The following is a 23500-nucleotide window of genomic DNA, read 5'->3' as shown; positions in this document are numbered from 1 at the left end:
AAGTGAAACAATCATCCGCAACACGTTAATCAAGTTAATTAGTAACCAATCAAACACTCAATAATCATCTCCAGAAAGAAACAACAGTAAGTACACTATAAGATCATGACTATGGAATGTAGACATTACTCACTATTCGAAGACCATGTAGAGCATGCCTTCTGACGAGTACGTCTCGAGCAGCTCTACTATGTGCTCGTGCTTGAGCATATGGCAGATCGTCGCTTCTCGCTTCAGATCTGAAGGAAAATGCAGGAAATGGCACTTAAAAAACACAAACACTTGAAGTAAAATAATCGAAGTTTATATATTATTCTCCGTATGGGATGAGATGACTCCACTTAATCATACACTAGGTCCAGAGACGACGGTTTCAGACACTCTAAGCTCCTCGAAAGCGTTGAATGTCAGAGCCCTGCTTTGTTTTATATCACCATCACATTTTTGAGTTGTGTTAGAGGACTGTTCAGCAAAATATACTACAAAATTTTGAATACAATTTCAAGCGTTCAAGTAATTCGTTGTTTTAGATAACCAAATTCGAAGTTTCAGCTCTACTCTTTCAGCTAGTTTTTCATTTTTAAATGAGCTCAGCTTTAACCATGAGTGATGTAGTAAGATTATATAATAATATTAGTAACACTGTACAGTATAAAAAAGTAATACAACATAGTATAAAAATAGTAGTAACACTTTAAAGTATGAAAATTGTAGTAACACAGTATAATACAAAAATATACCTATATGTCTCATATTTTTCTATTTCACTGTTGGCACACCTTTTCAATGGTTTTTATATCTCACAAATAATAAGTAGCAGTTCTTTACGATTAATTATTCAAGTATTCCGTTCTTCGGCTGCGATAATCACGAATCCCCTCCCGCAGCGTCCGGTATGTTATTCAATTGGTGGAAGATTGATGCTCTCCTCCCACCATTTGTTTCTGTCTAGTGAGTGATCGTGATTAATGAATAATTTAATCCTTTAAAATCATCATCGAGCAGCCCTTTGTATGGTGCGTAGGTCCCACATTAAGAAGCGTGTCAAATCATACCAGTTAAAATTGTAATTAATAATATTATGCATTAAACCCTGCTAACTCACTGCATCAGAACTAAAACCCTCACTAAAACCAGTTCACTGGACTACATTAAGTAGTTACAACAATAACAGCTCGTGGTGAATCTTTGGTGAGGTAAAATATTCTTTATTTACTGGCAGGTATAATCAACAACTAACAAATTAACATTGAGCACCTTGTACGGTTTTAATAATTCTGGAATTTCCACTTCCGGAATCGAGCGTTTTTTCTGCTAAAAACTTCAAATCAAAATTCATACAAAAAAAACATATAAATAAAAAATTTTAGATAACTGATATTAATTAAGTACTAGGGTTTCGGTAAAACTTTCAAAACTCAAATATTTTCAATTTATAATCTATTGAAAATCTCCAGAAAAAATAGTTTGCGTAGAACTATAAATGGCTTGTGAAGATTAGCAAAATTTAGCAATAAATCATTTGATTGAATTAATTCAAGAGTAACACTGTATAATATAAATCTTAAATTCAAGATTTTAGCATGAAGGATTCATTCACATCTTAATAATGATGAACAAAGAATGTGTTGGAGCATGAAGAGAATTCATCGACATAATTCGCTCCCAAACGCATGTCTGAACTATAGTATGGAAATGAAGCGCGATGCAAAATTTGGACTAAAAAATCGACGACTGAAGGTCTATACAAAAAATTTACATGAAGCATCTGCGAACAATGAACTGGAGATCGCTTAGTTGGATTTTTCAGTACATGAAGATGCATAGTCTCTGCGAATGAACGTATACCCTTTACACATGTACAGTAATTAACATTTTTCATTAATAGTTATCATATTCCGTACTCTATATTAGAAAGCTCTAAATTTTTGCGGCGGCTAAAATTCAAATATTGTTGACAGTACAAGAGAACCTCGCTGAACAAAAGAACTCTTTTCGATTATCCCAGAATAGAAGCATGCTATCAATTATATTCAATTAGCTACACATCAGGATAACTCAATATCATCACTCTTTCCAATAACTATTTATTCGAATCTAGTTTTACCGAGCTCAACTACCTCTAATATTCCCATAAATGACGTTGGTACAAAAATGTTTTGAGTTCCTTCTTATAGGCTAATATTTGAACGACTTCCACAAGGAGATTAGCTCGGCATCTTTAATGGCATTTAAATTGATTAGACTGTGCCTCAATACATCCATTGAGAGTTAATCACCTCAATGAATGCCTACACTCACACTTCTTCATTCTCAAACGCATTTTAAATGATTATTTTACCCTCCTTGCCCTCTTCCTGAGACAGCTTCGCAGGAGCTCGGCAGTCTTCCCCAAACACTCGAGTGGCTCCAGTCTTCCCGCCTCATTGAATGCAATTTGCGGATTGGCAAGAGTGTCGCCTCTATAGGTCCGCTACTCGAAATACTCCCATCAATAAATCATGAACGTAATTTCTTGTCGTCCCTCTGAGTTTACCTCGACAAAAGATTGATAAAATTATATAATTCAATGATGTCAACTTTATCGGCCTAAAGTCAATATAGCCTTCAATAAATTTACTTCAATCATAATGCTCGATTCCATCCAAGACGCACATTATGTACACAAAATTCAACTGCGCTCATGAATAATTTTACCTTTTGTATCAAAATACATCTGATTATTTTTCATCTAACAGATATTTGTTTCTTCATTGCAAGATACGAAGGTAAGGGATATTGCAATGGACGCTTGCAGGCGCATCAGCTACGACCTCCATCGCTCAGCAGCATTCCAGCTATCAGGGATCGCTCAGAATTAATCCCAACAAGCTGCTTTGATGGCACACTCACGCGGGATTACCGTTCACTCTTTCTAATTTTGTTACAAGGAGATCCAGACATACGTTGCGAGAACCCAACCTGAATGTGCTCACATTAGAACAACATTACATGTATTTTAATACTGAATTAACACAGGAATCTGACCGATAATCAGAATTTTTCAATATATTCAAATACTATGTATAAAATTAATGTAATCTTGGCAGAATTTTTTTTATTTCCTTAAATTACAGCACGGGAGTGAGAATTATGCTTGTTCGTTAAATACTCATATTGCAAGCATAGTGTCAATCTCAATTTTGGCAAGAAGATTTGAAAGAAAAACAAATTCTGCCAAGATATTGTGGCGGTTAGATTCCTAGCAATTTATCCGGATCACAATGACGCTAACTTTACGAGCAGTTAAACTCTTGATTCGTGCTACAAAACCATTGTCCTCACGACAAATATTTGCCGATGATATCCCGATGAAGTTATACTATGTGTGAGGTGAAAAATATACGTCAATAGTTGTATGATTAATTTAATTAGATTTAATGTAAAAAAATGAAGCCTTCCTTTCTAACGTGATGGAAAACTTACGCATTCATTTTATGAGGATTACTAGTAATTATATTCGTTAGCAAATAAAGTAGCCGAATACACTGGCTGCTCGACTGTTCATAACATCAAAATAAAACAGGAACACACAGTGTCGGCAAGACAGAATGGATTGCCTGCAAGCTTTAGGCGCGACTGGCGATGGTGCGTGCATCATGAAGAAAAGACCATCATGAAGGCCTAGAGCATCATGAACAAAATAGCGGCAAATTTACACGCAAGTGGAAATTTTTGGAGAAATTACAAATCAAGTCAGCAATTTAAAATTGCCTGACTTGCTGAGCAGAATTAAATCATATCCGCCCATTTGAATTATATTTCTCAATATTGAACAATCCCATTTGTGGGTAATCGCACCAATTCAGATCAAGTATAAGCAGATGAAAGGTTGAGTTGCTCCTGTTTTCAGTTGTATTTAATGCACACTAACCTATTAATTCTATCCTCTTGCAGCTTCTGAAGTGGTCTTTCTTCCGAAGCTACTAATAGTGCTGCCTCTTAACGGGCACCATCCTTTCACTTGTGATTAAAACACTTGTGATCAGAGGCGACAGCTAGGTAGGCAAGACCGGCATACCAATTTTACGAAAGTCTCTTGTTCTATATTCAATTTTCAAACCGCCCCACGCGTAAATTAGAAATTTTCTACGTATATCATTTAGACTATTGCCTTCGCATTAAGATATCAAATTTTTATACACATTTATTATCATAATGACTGATATTTTATTGGTAAGTACTTATATTCTTACATCACTCTACAAATACCTCATTCGAATATAGTTAACGCTGTACATTAGTAACGCCACCATCTTACCATTAATCGAAAGGCCAGGGGCGGACGTGAACTTCGCAACGTCGACGATTTTGACGGCGAACTGCTGGCCGGTCTCGCGGTGCACACATCGCCGCACCAGCGAAAAGGGCCCTCTGCTCAGTGCGGAAATAAAATAACATGAATTGAAGCATTTTGAACTGGGGGATGTTTCGATATTTGCACAGGTAAATGTTTGTTGGCATGAAGTTTAATAATATATTTCGTTACCAGATATGTAATTTTTTTCCAAAGGTAAAATTGTTCTGAATTTTGACAAAAAAAAAATCGGTACACTCACACATGTGAATAGTCGTTATGTCGTTATTCGGACTTGCTGGGTGAGAAATAGTGCACGATATCAGCTACGGAAAAAAAAGTATTCTCTAAGCTAAGAAAACTTCAATGGAATCTTTCGATGAAGACGTATTAGTACTTTGAGACAAATATTATACGCGTGTAGAAGTTCGTTAATTATTATTTAAATCACACGTACGACACATGCCGAAACAAGCAATAGCTCCTCGAATGTTCAAAGAAAACCGTTCTCCACTAGAATTTAGATGAACATCGATGACGCTAACGTTGACCGTGAAAATGAAGATAAATTATTCAAAAGACGAAATAAAAAGAGCGCGTTATTGAACTTCGAATAAAAACTTCGGTAAATTTGGTGAAGAGAATGTCCGAGAGTCAAAATTCGCTGAGCCTCATGACGCAATGCGCCCTGACATGTCAAATGATAAAGACTCCATCGCAACTTGTGGGGATTCAGGGCAAAAGTTTACTAAGTCTCGGGAACTTGAAGACATCAAACTGGTTAGGCGAACCATCAATGTTGCCACGACATCGGTGACCTCATATTCTTACCGATCTGTTTGTACCTACTAAAAATGAAACACGAAAAAAATCAAACCAAAATAACTTCGACGATTGAACTCGCATCCTCTCAGAAACTATTTCCATTGCAAGTTAAGGCAAATTTAGAGATATTTTCATCATATATCGCCCCGAAAAGTTCGCAATGCATTTATTTTTGAAAATTTACACTTGCCGACAACGATTATTTAGCGTGCTGTATGCATACATATATTACTTCAAAAAAGATTGCATTAATAGTTGTGATTAGTGATCAACTTATTGCATTGAATGCCATCGTATTGGTACTTGATTAAGCTTCCGCAAAGCCGTAATGATCTGATATTTTAATTATTTTTGCAATTACATGCATACGGTAAATTACTGGACTAATTTAGGACATTTTTGTCCTTAAAAGGTTCAGTTCATCATTAGGGTTTAGACTTTAGAGGGTTTAACAAATTTGGCTCTCAATGATGAACTGTGTAATTTTATTTCATGATAATGATTAAGTTTTTTTCCACTAACATGAGGTCTAAAAATGAACATAAAGGGTCAATTTTTTCATTCAAATCTTGAACATTCGCCCGCAAAGAATCAGAGTGAATGTTTAGTGAATTATGTGCCACGGCACTGATAGCAGTAGAGCAATGAATATCATGAATAAATAGTACACGAACTGAATAGTTGGAATGAAATCGAATTCCGGAATGCATTGCGGTGGTGACTTGGAACAAATATGGAAAATGTGTAAATTCTACGAATTCGATTTCACTGAAAATGCAAACAAATCATCATGTTTGCAATTAAAACATTTCAGAGACCAGTTTATCTTCATTTCACAAGCTAATAACCCAGAAATATTCAATTAGTCAAGCTAAATGGACATGAAAGAGGCTTTAGCCTTAACTGACAAAGAAAAGGTGACAGAAAGTCAAAATATCTGTCTAAATAATTGAAATCATATTAATGAAATGTTTTGCGTAGGCTAACCTGCATATATTGTTTGTAAATAAATTTTTTAAATGGTTCTTTCAGTATATCTTAGGATATTTTTACAGCCCATATGCGATCCTGCCTGGTTTATGAGCGCAATTGTTTGCATGAGCGTTCGTCCTACAACAGGTTAGCGGAACACCGAGGACAGGAGTAATCATACTTGAAACCTACTGGCACTCCTACCTCTTTCATCTGTGCACAAATTCACAACCACAAATTGATTTACCTGGGTCCGAAAGAAATTCTATATCTTTTATTGGGAATAAGACAATAACGGTAAACAAATGAACTTTTATTTAGAACCTGTTCCAAAGAAGGAAATCCTAGAGCTCGAAAAAGCTTAGGAATCACCGAAACTTAAACAAGGAACCAAGTTCCAAAAAAGCTTGGTAGCGGTTCCAATACAGGCTCATCGACGTTATACTAACGAATAAACCTGGCCCAACATAAGTGTAGAAGCAGAAAAAATAACGTTTAAATTTTACAATTCTGCATTTTAGTAATATTATTCTAATGTCGAGAAAATTCAATAAATTCACACACAGAAGCAAAATTTTACACACCATGAACAAATAGGAGGCTCTTTAATTGCAAACTATTTCGCTTAAAGTCGCAAAAAATCGAACGATGTGTCCCACCGGATTCGCAGTTATTCTATCGAATAAAAAGAATAAATAGCTGTAAAATAAATGATAATCAAAATTATAAGCTCTACGAGCCTAAATGTAAGACGCACGATGTGAGTATATTAGCAGCCTCGTATCCACCTAAAAATCTTTAGCCACCAAGCGGTTTAGCTGTAATTTTAAGAGGAATGTTAAGAGGCCATATGTAAAGGTAAAATATTCAGAGTGGAAGAAACGGAGGGCAGACTCCAAAATTAACAAAACAATTTATCATAGGAAAGAACCAAACTTCCCTAAAAGATTCGGAACATATATTAGTTATTCTAGTAATCAGCCGAAGCTCATCAGTTAAGGTGGTCGTGCAACAAGTAAAGGCCAAGCCCAATTATAACCCTGGAGTCGGCCCTCTTATAATAAAAAAGCGTGAACATGCAATATTAACAAAAATAAATAAAACGAAACGCAATAAGTGATCACTCGAGCTCAAATAAAGAAATTAGGATAGAATGGCTTCACACTTTTGCCGGAGCAAAATTAAATACATCCATTCACCCCTAAGTCTCATATATAGCCATCCTCTACTACTGTATTTACAAACCCATGCATAACAATAGGTATGGAGAAAAAGAAATCCAAATTAACAACTAAAGAACATCGGAAACTTCCAACACTTTAAGCTTACCCCTTAAACGCTTTCAATTTGCAGAATTTTGAAGAAATTAATTTTTTTAATTTAACCACGTTTGAACGGAGATTATAGTTCAATATTCGCTGTTAATTGTTAATAGATGTGTATTTTTGATTACTCCGTCTTTTTATGATTAATTTAGATTTAAGTATCTACAGCATACATTTTTGTCATACCGATTGATTATGTTTGTATTTTTAAATTTTTGAGTTAGTCCTCGACACGAATTCGTTGAAAATATGGTGGATTTTTCGTAATTATATTATTATATAATTCTTAGTTAATTTGCTATTGAAGCAATCACTTCGCAGCAATAAATGTAAATTTGTCTTTTCAGTTCTTGTCAATAGTAAGCTTTGTTCAAATGGCTGAGAACATGTCACGTGATATAGTTAATGGTTGTGACACGTGACGAAATGTGTTCACTATGCATTATAGACGTCAGTTTAAATTTTAAAACAAAGTATTAACATAACTTATTCTGCCTTCCGACGTAGCTGTATATACTAACTATACCGCTAATAGACTTATCAATTTTATCATTTAAAAATTGCCAGTCAAAAGTTTCAAATGAAATGTTCTTCTAATAATGTTTTTATGATGACAACATCGATCAGTTCTTGGAGAAGCGGGGAATAGACCTACTATATAAAAATATAACTCTGTACTCGCTGGAGTGAGTGACAGAGAGCGCATTTTCTCGTCGACGAAAACGTGAAGTCACGGACGGACAGACAGACAGACGAACGGACAGACGAACATGACGAGCACAATAGCGCCTTTTTTCCATAAATGAGAAGATGCGCTAAAAAGACTTCGTTGATCAATGGCCCAAACGTTTTCAACGCTAACAAAAGTGATCTTGGTTTGGTGTTTTACACCTTCTTCGACAATGATCAACTTGAGTGCCCTTAAAAAGTTACTTTTGCTGTCAAAACCATCTTAATTGCCCATTATTGACTTTCGAAAGAAGTCCCTGCGTGTCAAACTGTGGATCTCGCGTCGTGATGAGCTGTTGTTTTCGCCCAAATGCTCACTAGCTGCATGGCTCCCTGTAAACGGTACCTTGGATACGCTCGAGTTCAACACGACCGAGAACTTCGAGGGGATCATTAAGCCAAAGTTTAGGCAGAGGATGTCAGTTCGCCATAGGATGCCATATTTGGTAATGAAAAGGCTAGCAAGGCAGCTCTGACATCCATCAAATCTGAAAAATTCGGAAATTTACGTGATATTTCAGCTATTAATCAATTTCAGCTATTGATTAATTTCAGCTATTGATCAATTTCAGCTATTGATCATCTCACATTCATCACATGTGAAACTAACACGTATGTATACGCTATTTCCAATAGTGGCCGTACTCGTCGTAAACTACAATTCATTTCATCTTAGTATTATTAAATATGATCCCATGGTCAGTGTCAGTTATCGTATGCGTAACATGCACTTTTGAAATGCGATCCTATAATGCGTGCTAGCTCATGCATTAGGCTCACATGCACATTAGACTAGCTCTGTAAAAATAAAGTTTGATAAGGTGAGGATTACTAACCATGTGTTCACAATCCTTCCAAGAAATTGAGAACTAAAAACCAAAAACGACAACGGAACATTTATATTCCGCGTAATTGCTTTCGTGCAAATTTGAAAATTTCTCTCCTGATTGCACTCGTATTCTCCAATTTTTTAACTGATGATTTAGCTGGTCAATAAAACGTTTAAAATGTCGTAATGGTGATTTAATTGGCGTTTTATTTGCTTTTAAATTCTTGGTAATGGATAAAATTCATGGGATAAAAAATGTTGTTTTTCACGCACTATATTAAGAGCTTTTCGATCATGCATCTGTTTTTTTAAATATTTTTTGCTTCAGTATCGGATGGAACTGTTAATTCCACTTTCATTTGAGTTCGAGTCTGACGCCATTATTGTGGGATAAACACAAAATTAATTATATGTCACGGGAATAAGCTCTAAAACAAATCTCTGATGGCATGGCTGAGTGAATTGCATGTGAAATAAATCTCATTAATCTGTTCCTGAACGATGTCATCGAAACCACGGCCATAAATGGTCAATGTGGCAAGCCGCTAACAGATCGTTCAATTGCTTTAGGATTCAGAAATGTTTCACAAATTCGCGCAATGAGCAAAATATTCAGCATCTGGTCTTTTTGAGAAGCTTATCCGACAATGAAGTTGCTCACTTAATTGCAATCAAGGAGATATAGATGTATTCAAATGGCTCTACATATGAGCAAAAAACCGGATTAAATGTGATCAGTCATAGTCATTTCATAGATTCAAATACCTCAATTAGGATGCTTGGCTGAATTCCGACGATAATTTAATAATTCTTTATTCACTTTCATCGATTTGAATGCATAACGCTAAAAACTCACCGTAGACTTCTCTATATAACTTGAATAATTGAAATCTTGTTCAATATTGCAGTGATCCCGAGCTCGTGTGTGGCGAATATGGAAACACCCCATAAAAGTATATAAAATTGCTTCTCAAAACAATGGCCATGAAAATGCTAGGAAGAACGACATGAAATTACCTTTTTGTATTATTGGAATATGTATCACAACACGTTGTTTATTTTTAACCCTGACACTGTAAAGTAGAGAGGGATCTTTGGACGCGTATCCATATTACATATTATATCGGGATATTTGATTGGATCTGAAATTTAACAGCAGAGTTGAAATCAGAAGTCATCACAAAATTACGTTTAAATCAGAAAATCAGCGAATAATTAGATTTTTACAAGACTTCTCTTTAACTTAACTTCTTGTTTGTTTGTCAGTCTGTCTGTCTGCCACAAATCTTATAATCGATATTTAACACATTTCTACCTGTTTAATCGATCTGAAATTTTGCACACTCGCGTAAAGTTGGAGACAATGCATGAATCAATTTACAGAATAAATAATTTTGTAAATTATAATTTTTTTTTCATTATTAAAAAAATTAAAAAATAATTTCGCCTGCCACAAATATTATAATCCATATATGACACAATTTGCCCTGTCCAATTGATCTGAAATTTTGCACAATTGCATAAAGTCAGAGACAATGCATGAATCAATTGACAGAATAAATAATTTTGAAAATTTACAAAATTTTGATGTCTTAAAAAATTTTTGAAAAATAATTTTTTTTTTCAATATTTGAAAATAAAATTAGAAACTCATTGTACATGTTTAACATCCAAGACACTGGATTGTTCAGAAGTGTTGTCTTTAAAAGTAATTTTTAAACGCATATTATTTTATATTCTAAGGTATAATATATTTAAGTCTGCTATCGTTTAATCGTGTTCACAAGCAGAAATTGCTTGTGTTCAGTTCAAGACTATAGTAAAATGCCCGGTAATTTTATTTATTCTAGGGTATAATATATTTAAGTCTCCTATCGCTTGACCGTGTTCACAAGCAGAAATTTCTTGTGTTCAGTTCAAGACTATAGTAATATGCCCAGTAATTTTATATTTATTCTAGGGTGTAAATATATAAGTCTGCCATCGATTGATCATGTTAATTTGAAGATGTCGCTTGTGTTCAGTTTAAGATTATAGTAATAAGCTCAGTGACTGTTTTTTAGATTATAAAGTATAATATATTAAGGTCTCCCATCGTTTGATCGTGTTCACAAGCAGAAATTGCTTGTGTTCAGTTGAAGACTATAGTAATATGCCCAGTAATTTTTTATTATTTCAAGGTTTAATATATTTAAGTCTCCTATCACTGGATCGCGTTACCTAGAAGAAGTCGTTTGTGTTCAGTTTAAGATTATAGTAATAAGCTCAGTAACTTTCTTATAAGACTTCTCTTTAACTTCACTTCTTGTTTGTTTGTCTGTCTGCTACAAATCTTATAACCGATATTTAACACACTTCTACCTGTCCAATCGATCTGAAATTTGGCACTCTTGCGTAAAGTTGGAGACAATGCATGATTCAATTGACAGAATAAATAATTTTGTAAATTAAAATAAAACAATTTTTTTTCATTATTAAAAAAATGAAAAAATAATTTCGTCTGCTACAAATCTTATAATCCATATATGACACAATTTGAACTGTCCAATTGATCTGAAATTTTGCACAATTGCAAAGTCAGAGACAATGCATTAATCAATTGACAGAATAAATAATTTTGAAAATTTACAAAATTTTGATATCTTAAAAAAATTTTGAAAATAATTTTTCTTTTAAATATTTGAAAATAAAATTAAAAATTCATTGTACATGTGTAACATACAAGACACTGGATTGTTCAGAAGTGTTGTCTTTAAAAAGTAATTTTTAAACGCATATTATTAATTCGCTAAATTTGAAATAAACTCTATCACTCTTTAAATTTTAATTTTGCAGTTAATTAAACTAGGGTTTTTTCCTATATTGGGACTTTTTAAAATGTGGCTTAAAACGCGTGCGTTCCAAATTAAGTTTACTTTGGTTCAGGAACAATTATGACAACAGAAATTGATAAAGGCAATCAATTCCTCAAATCTCGAGGAATTATCGGTCCCGAGAAACTCTGGGCTAATGAATAATAATAAAACAATTTTAAGGTGCATTGCAGTTTACGAGAAGTGATAGAAATGGCCAAAGGGCCCAAATGCATCGCTTTAATAATAATAAAGAATTATATTATTTTCATGTACGCCCGGCAAACATTCACGTTCGTCAGATTGCGGACCTCATTTCTAAGATGTTAATATTTTTTAATAACATTTAAGTAACTCGTGGCACGAAACTCTCTTCGAAGCGCAAATCAATGAAAGGAAAAAATAAAGTGCTGTTGTTTAGACGAACTTGAAGTGAGAAATTATTTCCCTATAGAATTATGTTTCTTATTTAGGAGACCTCCCGGCGTTGATAATCAAAGGCTGATTAAAGCCATGAAAGGTCATGTGAGCTAGCACTGGAAGCCGGCTGCTAAGCTTCACCCAGCGACAGCTGGTACTATACCCTCCTTCACATCGACCATTCATCTTCCCAACAATGGACTTCCCCGTACGTTAGGCGATGGCACTGCAATTTATTCTATTCTATGTTTTACGACGTCAGTTAGCTTGAAGTTTTCCTGGATATCGTGGATGCCATAGTTAAAATTTATGCGCTCTTTCGAGGAGCAGATGCCAATGAATTTTTTTCCGTAACCGTGCTCAGGCATCGTATCTATGCCACCACACATTGAAGCTAGAGCCAAGCTCATTAAAATAGTTTTTTTTTATTGAAAACCGAGATAACATGTAGGATTGACAAACTAATAATCGCACACAACTTCCACGACCATCCCGGGTGGCTGCTAGTTCGTTGCAATTCTCGTTCAGGGTGTGGATGAATATAGCAATATTCACTGTTATTTACATAAGAGTCCTCTTCATCCTAAATTAGTGGAAAAGATAAATGTTTTTATCAATATTTCGCGAAGAAACTATGGAAATTCAAAACCGGCAATATGCCTTCAACAGTAATGAAATTTTCACCTAAAATCGGAACATGAATAACGTATCGGTATACATTAACATTATAAATACATGTGATGCAATTTTACACATCATTATATCGATAACTTCGTTTTTCTCGTTCTTGTTTAAAAGTTTTTTTTGTCATGGATCTACTTTTGAAAACTGTTTTAACTAATAAAATATTCTTACAATTAATCTTTGTCTTCGTAATAATCATATTCTCCAGTTGGTTTCTAATCCGCTTTTTACATCTTCCTAACAATCAATCAGTTGATTAACTTCCATAGTCTATAACTTATCGCAGTGTATGCATCCCTCTCTCTCCCCTTTCAAGTCTCGAGGCCGTTGAGCTTGCATCTCTACCGAAGTGATGAATGAGAAGTGTTATGTTATCCAGAAAAAAGTCATATCGCGTTCAGCAAGCGATTGCCCAGGCGCGTTCTCCCAAGTTACATTGGATTCTGGAGCGACATAGACACAGTTTTATAGCAGCTCTGCCCGGCTGTTGGTAATCAAGTTTGTTATTGGCCAGCAAAATGTGAGCTACGATCCTTTTTTTCTCGGCAAGATTCTGTAAGAAATATATGAAACCGTGAATAAATCTCATACATAAATGGTGAGTGCACTGTTGCAGGAAGGGTAAACTTCACATAAATTGCAGTATAATACTTTCGCAGGAAAATACATTGGGATACATGACAAGACACAAGACACGTTCAAAAGACACGTGCTCGTATTATTGAGGAGGGATCAAAATTTACTTCATATGCTCAGAATATTTCTTCTTGAACATTTTCCCATTATTTTCATCTGTACTCAGGCTGTTTAAATTTCATGTAGCTCTATTCTTATTTCGTGCAAACGAATGTTATTGAAATCACGGAAAGCAACATTTCTTTATAAAATTCGACAATCATGTTTACTGATCGAGCACCGGACATTCAAAATGGATACATATATCCCTCGAAATATATATGCAGTCACTTCCACATTTCTAAAAAGAACGCTAGTGAATAATTTGCATCCGACTTTACTAAATTTAAAGTTTAGAGCGATTAATGCATTCTTTCAAATCACTTACGGGATAACAGGGTTTACAGGAAATGTACCTGAAATCAGTGAATTTATCTCAAACATTAATAGTTTTCAGTGCTAATTTATGAGGCTGTCAGCTAATTGAATTTCAAATGGCATCCCCCTACTTCGAAACTATTCAGCATTCTGCACGAGCTTTTATAGTAGCGCAAAGTTCCCGAGCGCATGCCATAGTATGCGCAGAGCGCACAATGTTTTTGATAAAATTTTACCTCTCGGTCGGAAGAAGACTTAATTAAGTTTTGCCGTCACCGGTAGAAGAGAATTGAGCATTTACTGAAGAGAACGCCCAAATTTTCGATTGTGAACTCGACCATCAAACACTTGGAATATAAATAATAAATGAATTGAGAGGCGTTATTAGAAATTCAGTTTTGATGGCGTCTTCAATTTAGCAATTTTTATTTAAGTTTTTTGAATCAGCACGCTCACCAATCGATGTTCATTCATTTCAAGGAATTTCCCTGTATAAAACGAAAACTAATGTCCCTGTATATTGTGCATAATATACACCATATACGGGGACACGGTTTTATACAGGGAAATTAGGGTCGTCATATACACTGTACATGACATCCCTAATTTCCCTATATAAAACCGTTGTAATTAATATTCCTATTTAAAACAAATTCTAATATCCCTGTAAAAATTAATTGCAGCTAATATCCCTGTATAAAATATCAACTAATGTCCCTGAATAAAGAAACTAATATACCACACTAAAACAATAAATTGACCCGCCTTTTTAAATTTTCCGATGTAATTTTTATCTCTGCTGAACCTCTTTATTCTTACATGTTAGGAAAGAAAACAACGCACGACGCCAGGCTGGGCGTTCTCAATTTGCGATAACATTTTAGGAGAGTAATTCAGTTTGCGTGAGCTTCACTCTGCGCCCTGAGCGATCGAAGCTCATCGAGCCACTGGCAGCTGCCAGGCGCTTGTGATCAAGAAGAATCATTTTGTGCCCTCGCATACAATGACGCTTGGGACCTTCAACTATTCAGAGTAAGGATATGTTTAATAATAAACTCGAACTAAACTAACAATATCCATGTGGACATTCATTCGAACCTAATTTTACGGTAAGTACCGACCGGCAATCGCTTCAATTATTCGCTGTATTACACATTTTAATTCAACAATTATAGAGGGCAGGGGAAATTTCCCTGAAAAACTCCCAATAAATTCAAAGCATCTAATTGACAACTTTTAAATGAAAATCTTAGAATTTCAAGATAAAGTCATATATGTAAAATATTAGATCTGTACTAACTGTAGTGAGTGACAGAGAGCGTATTTTCTCATGTCCGTCAGTCCGTCACGGACGGACGTCACGGAAGCCCCGAAATGACGAGTACAATAGCGCCTTTTTTCCATAAATGAGAAAATGCTCTAAATTTTTTTTTTAAATTAGTCCATCAATTGATATTGTCAATAGTTATCTTGATCGCGTTACATTTGTAAAAGAAGATTTCACTTCAAAATTGTCTTTCAGATGCTTTCAGATGATATTTTAACCCTCTACCGCCCTACACAAATTTTCCATATATTGATTCGAAACAACGTTGAGCTTCATGCAAAACCTCAAGGCATAGTAAATGTATATGTGTTTCTTCGCACGATAAATTCTGATATTTAGGGGATCTGAAATCCAACTAGGAGACTGTTAGATCAGATCGAATAAACTGGATCTGAACGGAGTCCTTATATAGTTCATTGAGTTAGGTTATCGTTATGTTTCTACAGCAGTTCACATTCAGAAAATAATATTTCATGATGAATTATTTAACATATAATTGGATTCATGAAAAGCGTAATCTAAGTATGATAGTGAGAAGTACTTAGTATTCTGTCTCCTCATGTCTTCGTTTTTTTAACGGAATAAACTTCAAGCTCAAAAGTTAATGACAAATAAATCCAATTCCAGAAAAACGACATTATAATAAAAACTTCCGAATTTTCATATATTTACAAAGAATAGCTAGATTTCATGCAGTCCCAAAACTGTCCATTGATTTTGGTTACGCATAATTCACCCGTAAAATATTTGTGCGCAGAGACAACAAGCTTGTACGCGCACATTATATTCATGAAGCGCGCGTATGACAGTCATATGTACACACGCACCGTTCGCTCTGCATACCGAGTATATAATACATATTATACCGAGTGCAGTTTTGTAGTCGTAAACCTACAGGGCAGGTAAGTCTATGGCCGACCGTAGCACGTCTATAATTCCCTGCTGATCTCCGATGTGACCGTCTGTTCGAGGCAGGCAGTGAGCAGCTGATTTTTCTTTATTCCGAGGCTTACGTTGCCAGATCGCCCGAGGTCGCGAGTCGAGGAAGGCCTGCGAATTTGACTGGATATCCCGCAGAAACAAGACACAAGGTCGCTTGTTGCGACAGCCTTGACTTATTACAGACTTGGCGAGGAGAAATGGTGGTCGCTCTGGGGTTCTCCAGAAATAAAGAAAAGGTGTCTTGTCGTGGCCGCAACTTCAGCAGCAAACCGTGGTAAAATAATATATTACGGAGCAGAGTAGCTATGTACTATAAATTTCTTCCCATATCTTTATCGAGCTTCTTTCACTTATTTTTTATAAATTCCCTGCCTGCAGCTCAGTTGCACATGTTTAAGGAAATTTATAATGCATAAATCTGTAAAACAATCAGGAAAACGTAAGTCGCACTGTAGTCGCACGCATAATCGCGCATTTTTCATGTCAAATTGACAAATCAATCTCTATTGGCATTCTACAGAAGCTATCAATCCTGATCTACTGATCGATCGAAAAAAAGAAAATTCTATTCCTAACTATATTCATCACTTTATTAAGCATGAAACCCTGTGGTACAAAATCATTACGTGGGTGGCAACTAGTGTGCCATTGCAATAAATTGGAGTGGAAAAGCTTCCTGGAAGCTCTGTGCGTAGAAGCTGCGACATCAAGAGGGGGCCACAAATTCCCCGTCAGTCCGAGTGCACATTTTTCGGCTCTGCCTCGGTTAACCTCGGGAGCACTACTGTGCACTTAGTGCAGAATATCGCAGCTAAAAGTTTGTATCAGAATCGAGAAAATTCATCAAGATATACTAAAGATAATGACGGATTGAAGAGTTATTTCATCTTTTTAAATACCTAATAGCGGAACACGCAGAAACATGCCTTATTTACAATTTATTGCAACTTTTTTTATTTACTCGAATGTTTTCTTAGTAGTAGGTATATTATGGACAAATTGTCAAATACTCAAGTATCTTGTTACTTTTTACTATATTTTTAAGCTAACTCAAATATTCAAAACTTTACATAATTAGGAGTGTAAAATATAGTTATAACCTATCATTGATAAATTTTAATGAATGAGACGGAAATTTTGCTGGATGCAAGCGAAAAAGAATCACCCATTCAACACCAACTGGAGCAAGAGTTTCTGAAATTTAATCACATCAGTCAAAATCTTTTCCAATGAGTTTTCTGAACAACTAAGTGTGAGGCTTGATCTACACAGAACACCACTTTGAACGCCTGCTGCAAGGACCTGCAAGATCGCGGGATTGTCGCTGCAGTCTTAAAGCCAAGTCTTGCTCGACAACAAACTGCCCTCGAAAGGAAAACTGGAGCTCTTTTCCCAGAAGCCCTCGTGCTGCTCGATGATCACCCACAACTGAAGTCTTTAGCAGCCGCAGATAGACTTACTAGAAAAGCTATATAAGATAATACACTGAAAACAGTGCATCCTGTTGCTTAACACAGATCCCTGTCCACAGTATTATTCGGTTTATCATACTGACCTCGGATCACGATAATGAAGAGATTGCTTAATTTTGGCGCGGTTTATAGCTGTTACGGTATCATCAGTGTGTCGGAAAGGTCATGCGGTAACTAAGTTCGGTTTTATTTCTTTTCTTCTTTATTGTACAGAGTTAGTTGCAGTCTTTTTTGATGTAGTCGATAGTTGGGCTGTTTAACTTCAGTTGTCTGCCTTTCGAGACCTCAAAACAAATTAGTTCATCATATAGGAGAATTTCGTCTGAACTTCACCTTTTTTATGACATGCCTTTGATAAATACCTGATCAATGTCATTAAATTGCGTAACGTTACTATATAAACGAAACGAAACGGTACGATAAATCATGAAAGTTACTTTAAAAACAAAAGCTTTTTTCCGGACCCAATCAATTAGCTCCGCTAGGAACTGCCAATTGCAAACGCTGCAGTAGTGGAGAACTTGCAAGTTATGGGAGCAGCGCTCAGGCTGTGGCAGACGAATGGCTGCGTCTCTACAAGATTCCAGCTTGTTAATAATTATCGTTTTAATTTGGCTTCATATAAAGAAAATGAATCGAATGTTTTTTGTGGAGCTGAATCTATGAAACTAAACACACATTTACTTCTTCAAAGCGGCGGACAGTTTAGTGAGTTGCCAAACGTATGTTTTAGCCGCAAATTTACTGGAAATTGTTTTCTGGAAGAGAAAAATAAGTATTTTTCTTGGTAAAATAACCAAGTAACAAACTATTTTATTATTGTTTGCTCATGAACGAAACAGAGTGATTAGAATTTTTTCCGTACCTGATTCTTTGGGGAAATTCGAATGATTCTTTGGCATTTAACGCTTTAAACAACACCCGCTTACAAAATTATTTCCACAATATTGAAGATTAGCAGCCAAGTAGGAAATATTACGACAAGAATTTACCTCACTCTGTTTGGAAATTTTTGAAACACATACGTTTGCCGCAGTTGAAAAAACAATCTTCGTATTAAGAAGTGTGACCATCGGACCATGAAATTTTGTATCGTTATGTCTCAGGTTCAGGTTATTTCTCGAGTTATAAAACAAGGTATTTTCCGCTTAGAGCAACATAATTAAATCTAGCGTTCACGGCAGGCTAAAAGAAAGTGACCAAGGAAATTGCGTGCAAGAATGTTTTATTGGATGAGTTCCAGGCAAGATCCTTCCTTGCTGTAGAGCTTGGAAGCGTTCCAGACATGCAAAGGGTGCCGGGAGGGGCTCTTTTTAAAGGGCGAAGCTCTCGAGTGCTGAGGTAAACACTGGCCGATGTCTCTGGTAATAAGAGGATTCCGATGCTACAATAATCGCTTACAGGAACGATCGCAGAGAAGATTCTAAATTTAAATCTTAACATTTGAAGACTAAGTTATTCTCATAGTCGAAATACTTCATAAAGTCATATTCGAAAGTTCCCAATTTGATAATACCTGTTATTGTTCAAAGCAGGTGTCGTTGCCACTGCTTGCTGTTTACTGACGACCTTCGTAATGTATTAGCTGGCGCTTTCATCTAATAAGTTGAGACACAAATGCCCCACAGCCTGTATCCACAGAGTTGTGCACATTGAATTGCCACTTAAGCAAATTATGTAGTGTGTCGAGGAGCAGTTTAAGCCGCCTGGCGCTAAATAACGATTAAGGCTTTAACCTTGGTAGTTATTAGATGATATGCGTGCTCGTGTCTCACCCAACTGTAAGGTCAATGCAAGCTGCTCTCCCTGCCGCCTGGCTCAACGATGTCTTTGACTCGCGTTCCGAGTTTACACGTTGGATCTCTTTTCGTACCCTAACTTGCCTCTGTCCTGGAAATGATTGTAAAGCACAGATCTTAGAATTCCACCAACATATTGCGATTATACATTTTCAAGTTATTTTTCGTAAAATGTATGGGAAACGTAAGATAAATTTCGCTTCGCAAAATTGTGTTCACACTTTGTTAATCCCAAAGAAATTCATTCAAAAAAATGGACAAGCGAGTTTATTTTCAGATTTGAGTCAGACTTATGGTAGCCTAAGGAATTTATTGTTTTAACGATTGTCTCGACATTTGACTTGTCGTGACAACGTAACAATATGTTGGTTGAAAATATTAAATGTTGGCTGAAGATCGTTCAAAAAAAGATTGGAAAGCGTTGATTGTCCAATCAAATTTTTGTAAAATTATAACTCTTCATATTGCGCTGCATGCGATGTACGAACCACTGAAATACTTCATCGGCTTTTTAAGCCATTATTTTCTACTTATTTCCTAAAAATATAATTGAAAAAAATAAGTTATCTCGAACACTTAACATTTCTCACAAAATTGGTATATATAATTTATTCTACGATATGCCAATTTCCAAACATGTTCTAGCTAAATGCACGAAAAATATAATAATTATGGAACGTGGATTCGGAGAACGCATCTCCACAAAATCATGTGGGCCCACGCAATGGAGTTACCTCCTCGGCAACAACCTTTGGCTATGAAGAAAGGAGATTAAAAAAATCGGGATGCAGAAGTTAGGCAATTTAATTACGCGAGCAAAACTTTTTACATATATCAGTATTGATAAGGCAAGTTTGACCTGACTTCCTCAACAGAAGTTCTACTGGAAGCATGAGGCCTGTGGCTCATCTAATTTCCAGGAGTATATTAAGATCTGCGTTAACAATGCTAATGACTCATTCTCACTCTAGCTACGCCCCATTGTTCCTGTTAATTATTGTTCTTCAGCTTACCATTCATTATATACAGTACAAGCAGGTAAATATGTCGCGTATAAAGTAATGTTTTATGTTTCATAGAATGATAATATGTAATTATGTACAAAGTCGGTATAGCTCCAAATGTATATTTGAATTTCTTTCTTTATTCTTACTTTCGTTTCTCACTTAGTCAGCTTTGGCAGGAAGTGCATTTGAGCTTTCTCAATTCATCTGCAGTAACGTACACAATTAATGAGCATATTCACTTTTTAATTCGTTACTAATTTCACACAAAAATATGAGATTACATAAACTACGTTCGTGTTCTTTGTATAAATAAAAAAGTAAGTTTGCTAGTTTCCTACTCGACTGCTATATGTGCCGAATATGAACACCAAAAGTACGAGCCCGTTAATAAACCTACTTGATATATCCCTGTACACAAGCCGCATTTTCATATAATGATGCCGGTAGTGGGGACTTGAATGTTGAATGACACTCAATCGTCGTGCTCATATTGATGGGGTAAATTTGCGCTATTGATACCTATTGCATCTAAAAGAAGGCATAAAATCGTTCAGAATTATTTAATCGAAAACACTCTCTAGTAAAACTGATAGAAAAGCAGCTTCATAAAGAAAAATAAAGTTCACGATCATTTGATTGCTCAAACAAAACAAACAGCAAAAAATTTGAAAAACCAGGAAAATAGCAAGAAAATTCGCCCTATTTTCATTTAAAGTCTTAAAAAGAAAAATTTCATTTGAAACAAACTCGGCGACAAGTTTCATCGTCATCGGAATTTTAGAATACTGGTATAGTCGATTTGTACGACTAAAGAAATTTGGTTGATATTAGAACCCAATGTAACGATAAATAGGCGAGTATCGTAAAATATAAATCTATTAAAAATTTCTTGCGGATAGGAACTATAGGCTTTGTTAAAACAAGCTTTTCCTTTACAAATATTCTGAGATTTGAAAACCTCAAGTCAAACGCTGTGGAGGTGAAATTTAATATTATAAGTACACATTTGTACACCCGGACGTCCCAAGAAAGTTTCCAGCACGATGGCTCCTGTCCATGTTTGTCTGATTTCGAAGTAACGCAACCTCAAACTGACGTTCGTAATGCGCACAACTCTATTCATAAGCTAAATTGATGCAGCCAACAGACTCATAGCGTTACATCTCTTTCTAATTGTCCATTTGAGTTTCAATGTCCCACTCTCTACCTTCAATCCTAATAATTGGTTTTACTTCTTTTCAGTTTTTAAACTGATGTACCTGACTATGAAAACATTTTCAATGAAAATATAGCTCATATTCTTGGTGTAAAATAAGCAGGAATTTGGATTCATACGACTTTGTCATTGTAACAACGTGCACCTCGTGTTTAAAGGCCTCCCTATTCTCGCTGATAAGGCTTAAGAAGCATTTTTAGTTACTCCCAATAAGTGAACTAAGTATGAACATCTACAAAAATTTTACACGTTTTCCTGAAAAGAACGAAATTTGTAGCAAGCTTTAAACTTTACATTTTAGATGGCTGTCGCAACTAGGAAAACCTTCGAATTATACTCGTATGAGAAGATAACAAACTTTGCGTATTATGCAGTGTCTTGACCATCTTAGTACTATGAAGCGAGCAGCACAAGACATATTTCGTGCACTATGCTATGGCGCGAGCGGCAACCCACTAGAATGGCAAAATGACCGTTGGATTAGTTAGGCTTGATATAGAAGACGTCTATCATTGTCCAGGGATCGTTTTGATGCAGATAGCTTTGGGTCTAGTCTTCCTTAGGGTTTAGATATTGCACTGTGATGGTATTATATCGCCGCTATAGTGCCTCGGTCATGGTCCATTCTGAACGTTTCACAGAACAAACGATTGCGCGCTTCAATATATTATTGTTACTTGTGTTAGCAAGGCTTTGTTATAGAAGCAGTGCTCCAAGTTCCTGCCCCAATAATCTTGGTAATGATATTACATTCATCGCAAAGACAAAATGTTGGGATTAACCTTTTTCTATTTCAATTATATCCCAAATATGAAACGAATGATGAGTTCATTTGCTCGCATAATCATAATTGCATTAAGTATTTGTATTAGTTTAGAATTAACTATTCTGTTAACTATTTTAATTATTTTCCTGTTCTCAGTAGGACCAGAGCTAGAGATGAGAATGTCACAAGTATGAATATAATTACGATGATGCTGGAGCTTCGATATCCTCGACGGCCCCAAGAAATTTTCCATTAAATTGCAATCGCTAATTTTATTGCACCAGAAGACCCATTCAACCTGATACCAATATAAGGCTAAACTTTTTATTTGAGTACCTTGTGAAATTTAATGGATGGTTTTATCTGATCTTACCTGCGTTGCTATGAGAAATGTGTAAAATACAAATTTAAATGTCTCCGCAGTTTAAATCCAAACAGGTACTTGTTCAGATGAATATACTAGCCTACGATACACACATTCGATGGCAAATACATGCGTCTACACGGCCGTGTGAATCGCTTCCCAAGTTACGCAGAGAATCGTCTTTAAAATTTACGATCACAGCCGACGGGAAATGGAGTCAGGAGGGCGCTTACTGGACCTCATGAAGGAGCAACGTAGCGCCTCCTTGTAATCATGTTAACAATAAGCACGGCATATACGTTCTGTTCAGTAGTACTCGATTGCTCTATGGTACAACCCGGCTTTAGATTTAAAAATTATGGCATAATTTTGGTTCTTTTTTCTCTTCAGCCAAAGAAAGAAAAATTCCATAATTTTGTATCCTGATTAAAAATAAGTATGCCTTGAATGTAACCACAAATTAATACTTTTCTGTTACAACATTTCGCACGTACAATGAAGCTTGCCTTTTTTGCTCATGACATTGACAATCATCAATTGTGTTAGCAAGCAGTTCATAAGCATACATTTCAGTGCATATAC

General features: G+C 35.6%; 1 protein-coding gene across 1 annotated transcript in view; it reads right to left on the bottom strand.

Moving 5' to 3' along the window:
* The window catches only part of LOC108666822 (peripheral plasma membrane protein CASK), a 201031-nt gene that overhangs the window by 170913 nt on the left and 6618 nt on the right, over positions 1–23500 (bottom strand). The window contains exons 2-3 of the mRNA XM_047880920.1: positions 4301–4413; positions 134–239 (exon numbers count right to left, since the gene is read on the bottom strand). Coding sequence (XP_047736876.1) covers positions 134–239; positions 4301–4413 — 219 coding nt within the window. The remainder of the gene's footprint in view (positions 1–133; positions 240–4300; positions 4414–23500) is intronic.

The sequence above is a fragment of the Hyalella azteca genome, unplaced genomic scaffold (genome assembly GCF_000764305.2).
Source record: "Hyalella azteca isolate HAZT.00-mixed unplaced genomic scaffold, Hazt_2.0.2 contig863, whole genome shotgun sequence".
Classification (NCBI taxonomy): domain Eukaryota; kingdom Metazoa; phylum Arthropoda; class Malacostraca; order Amphipoda; family Hyalellidae; genus Hyalella; species Hyalella azteca.
This window is presented reverse-complemented; position numbering and strand designations above follow the sequence as displayed.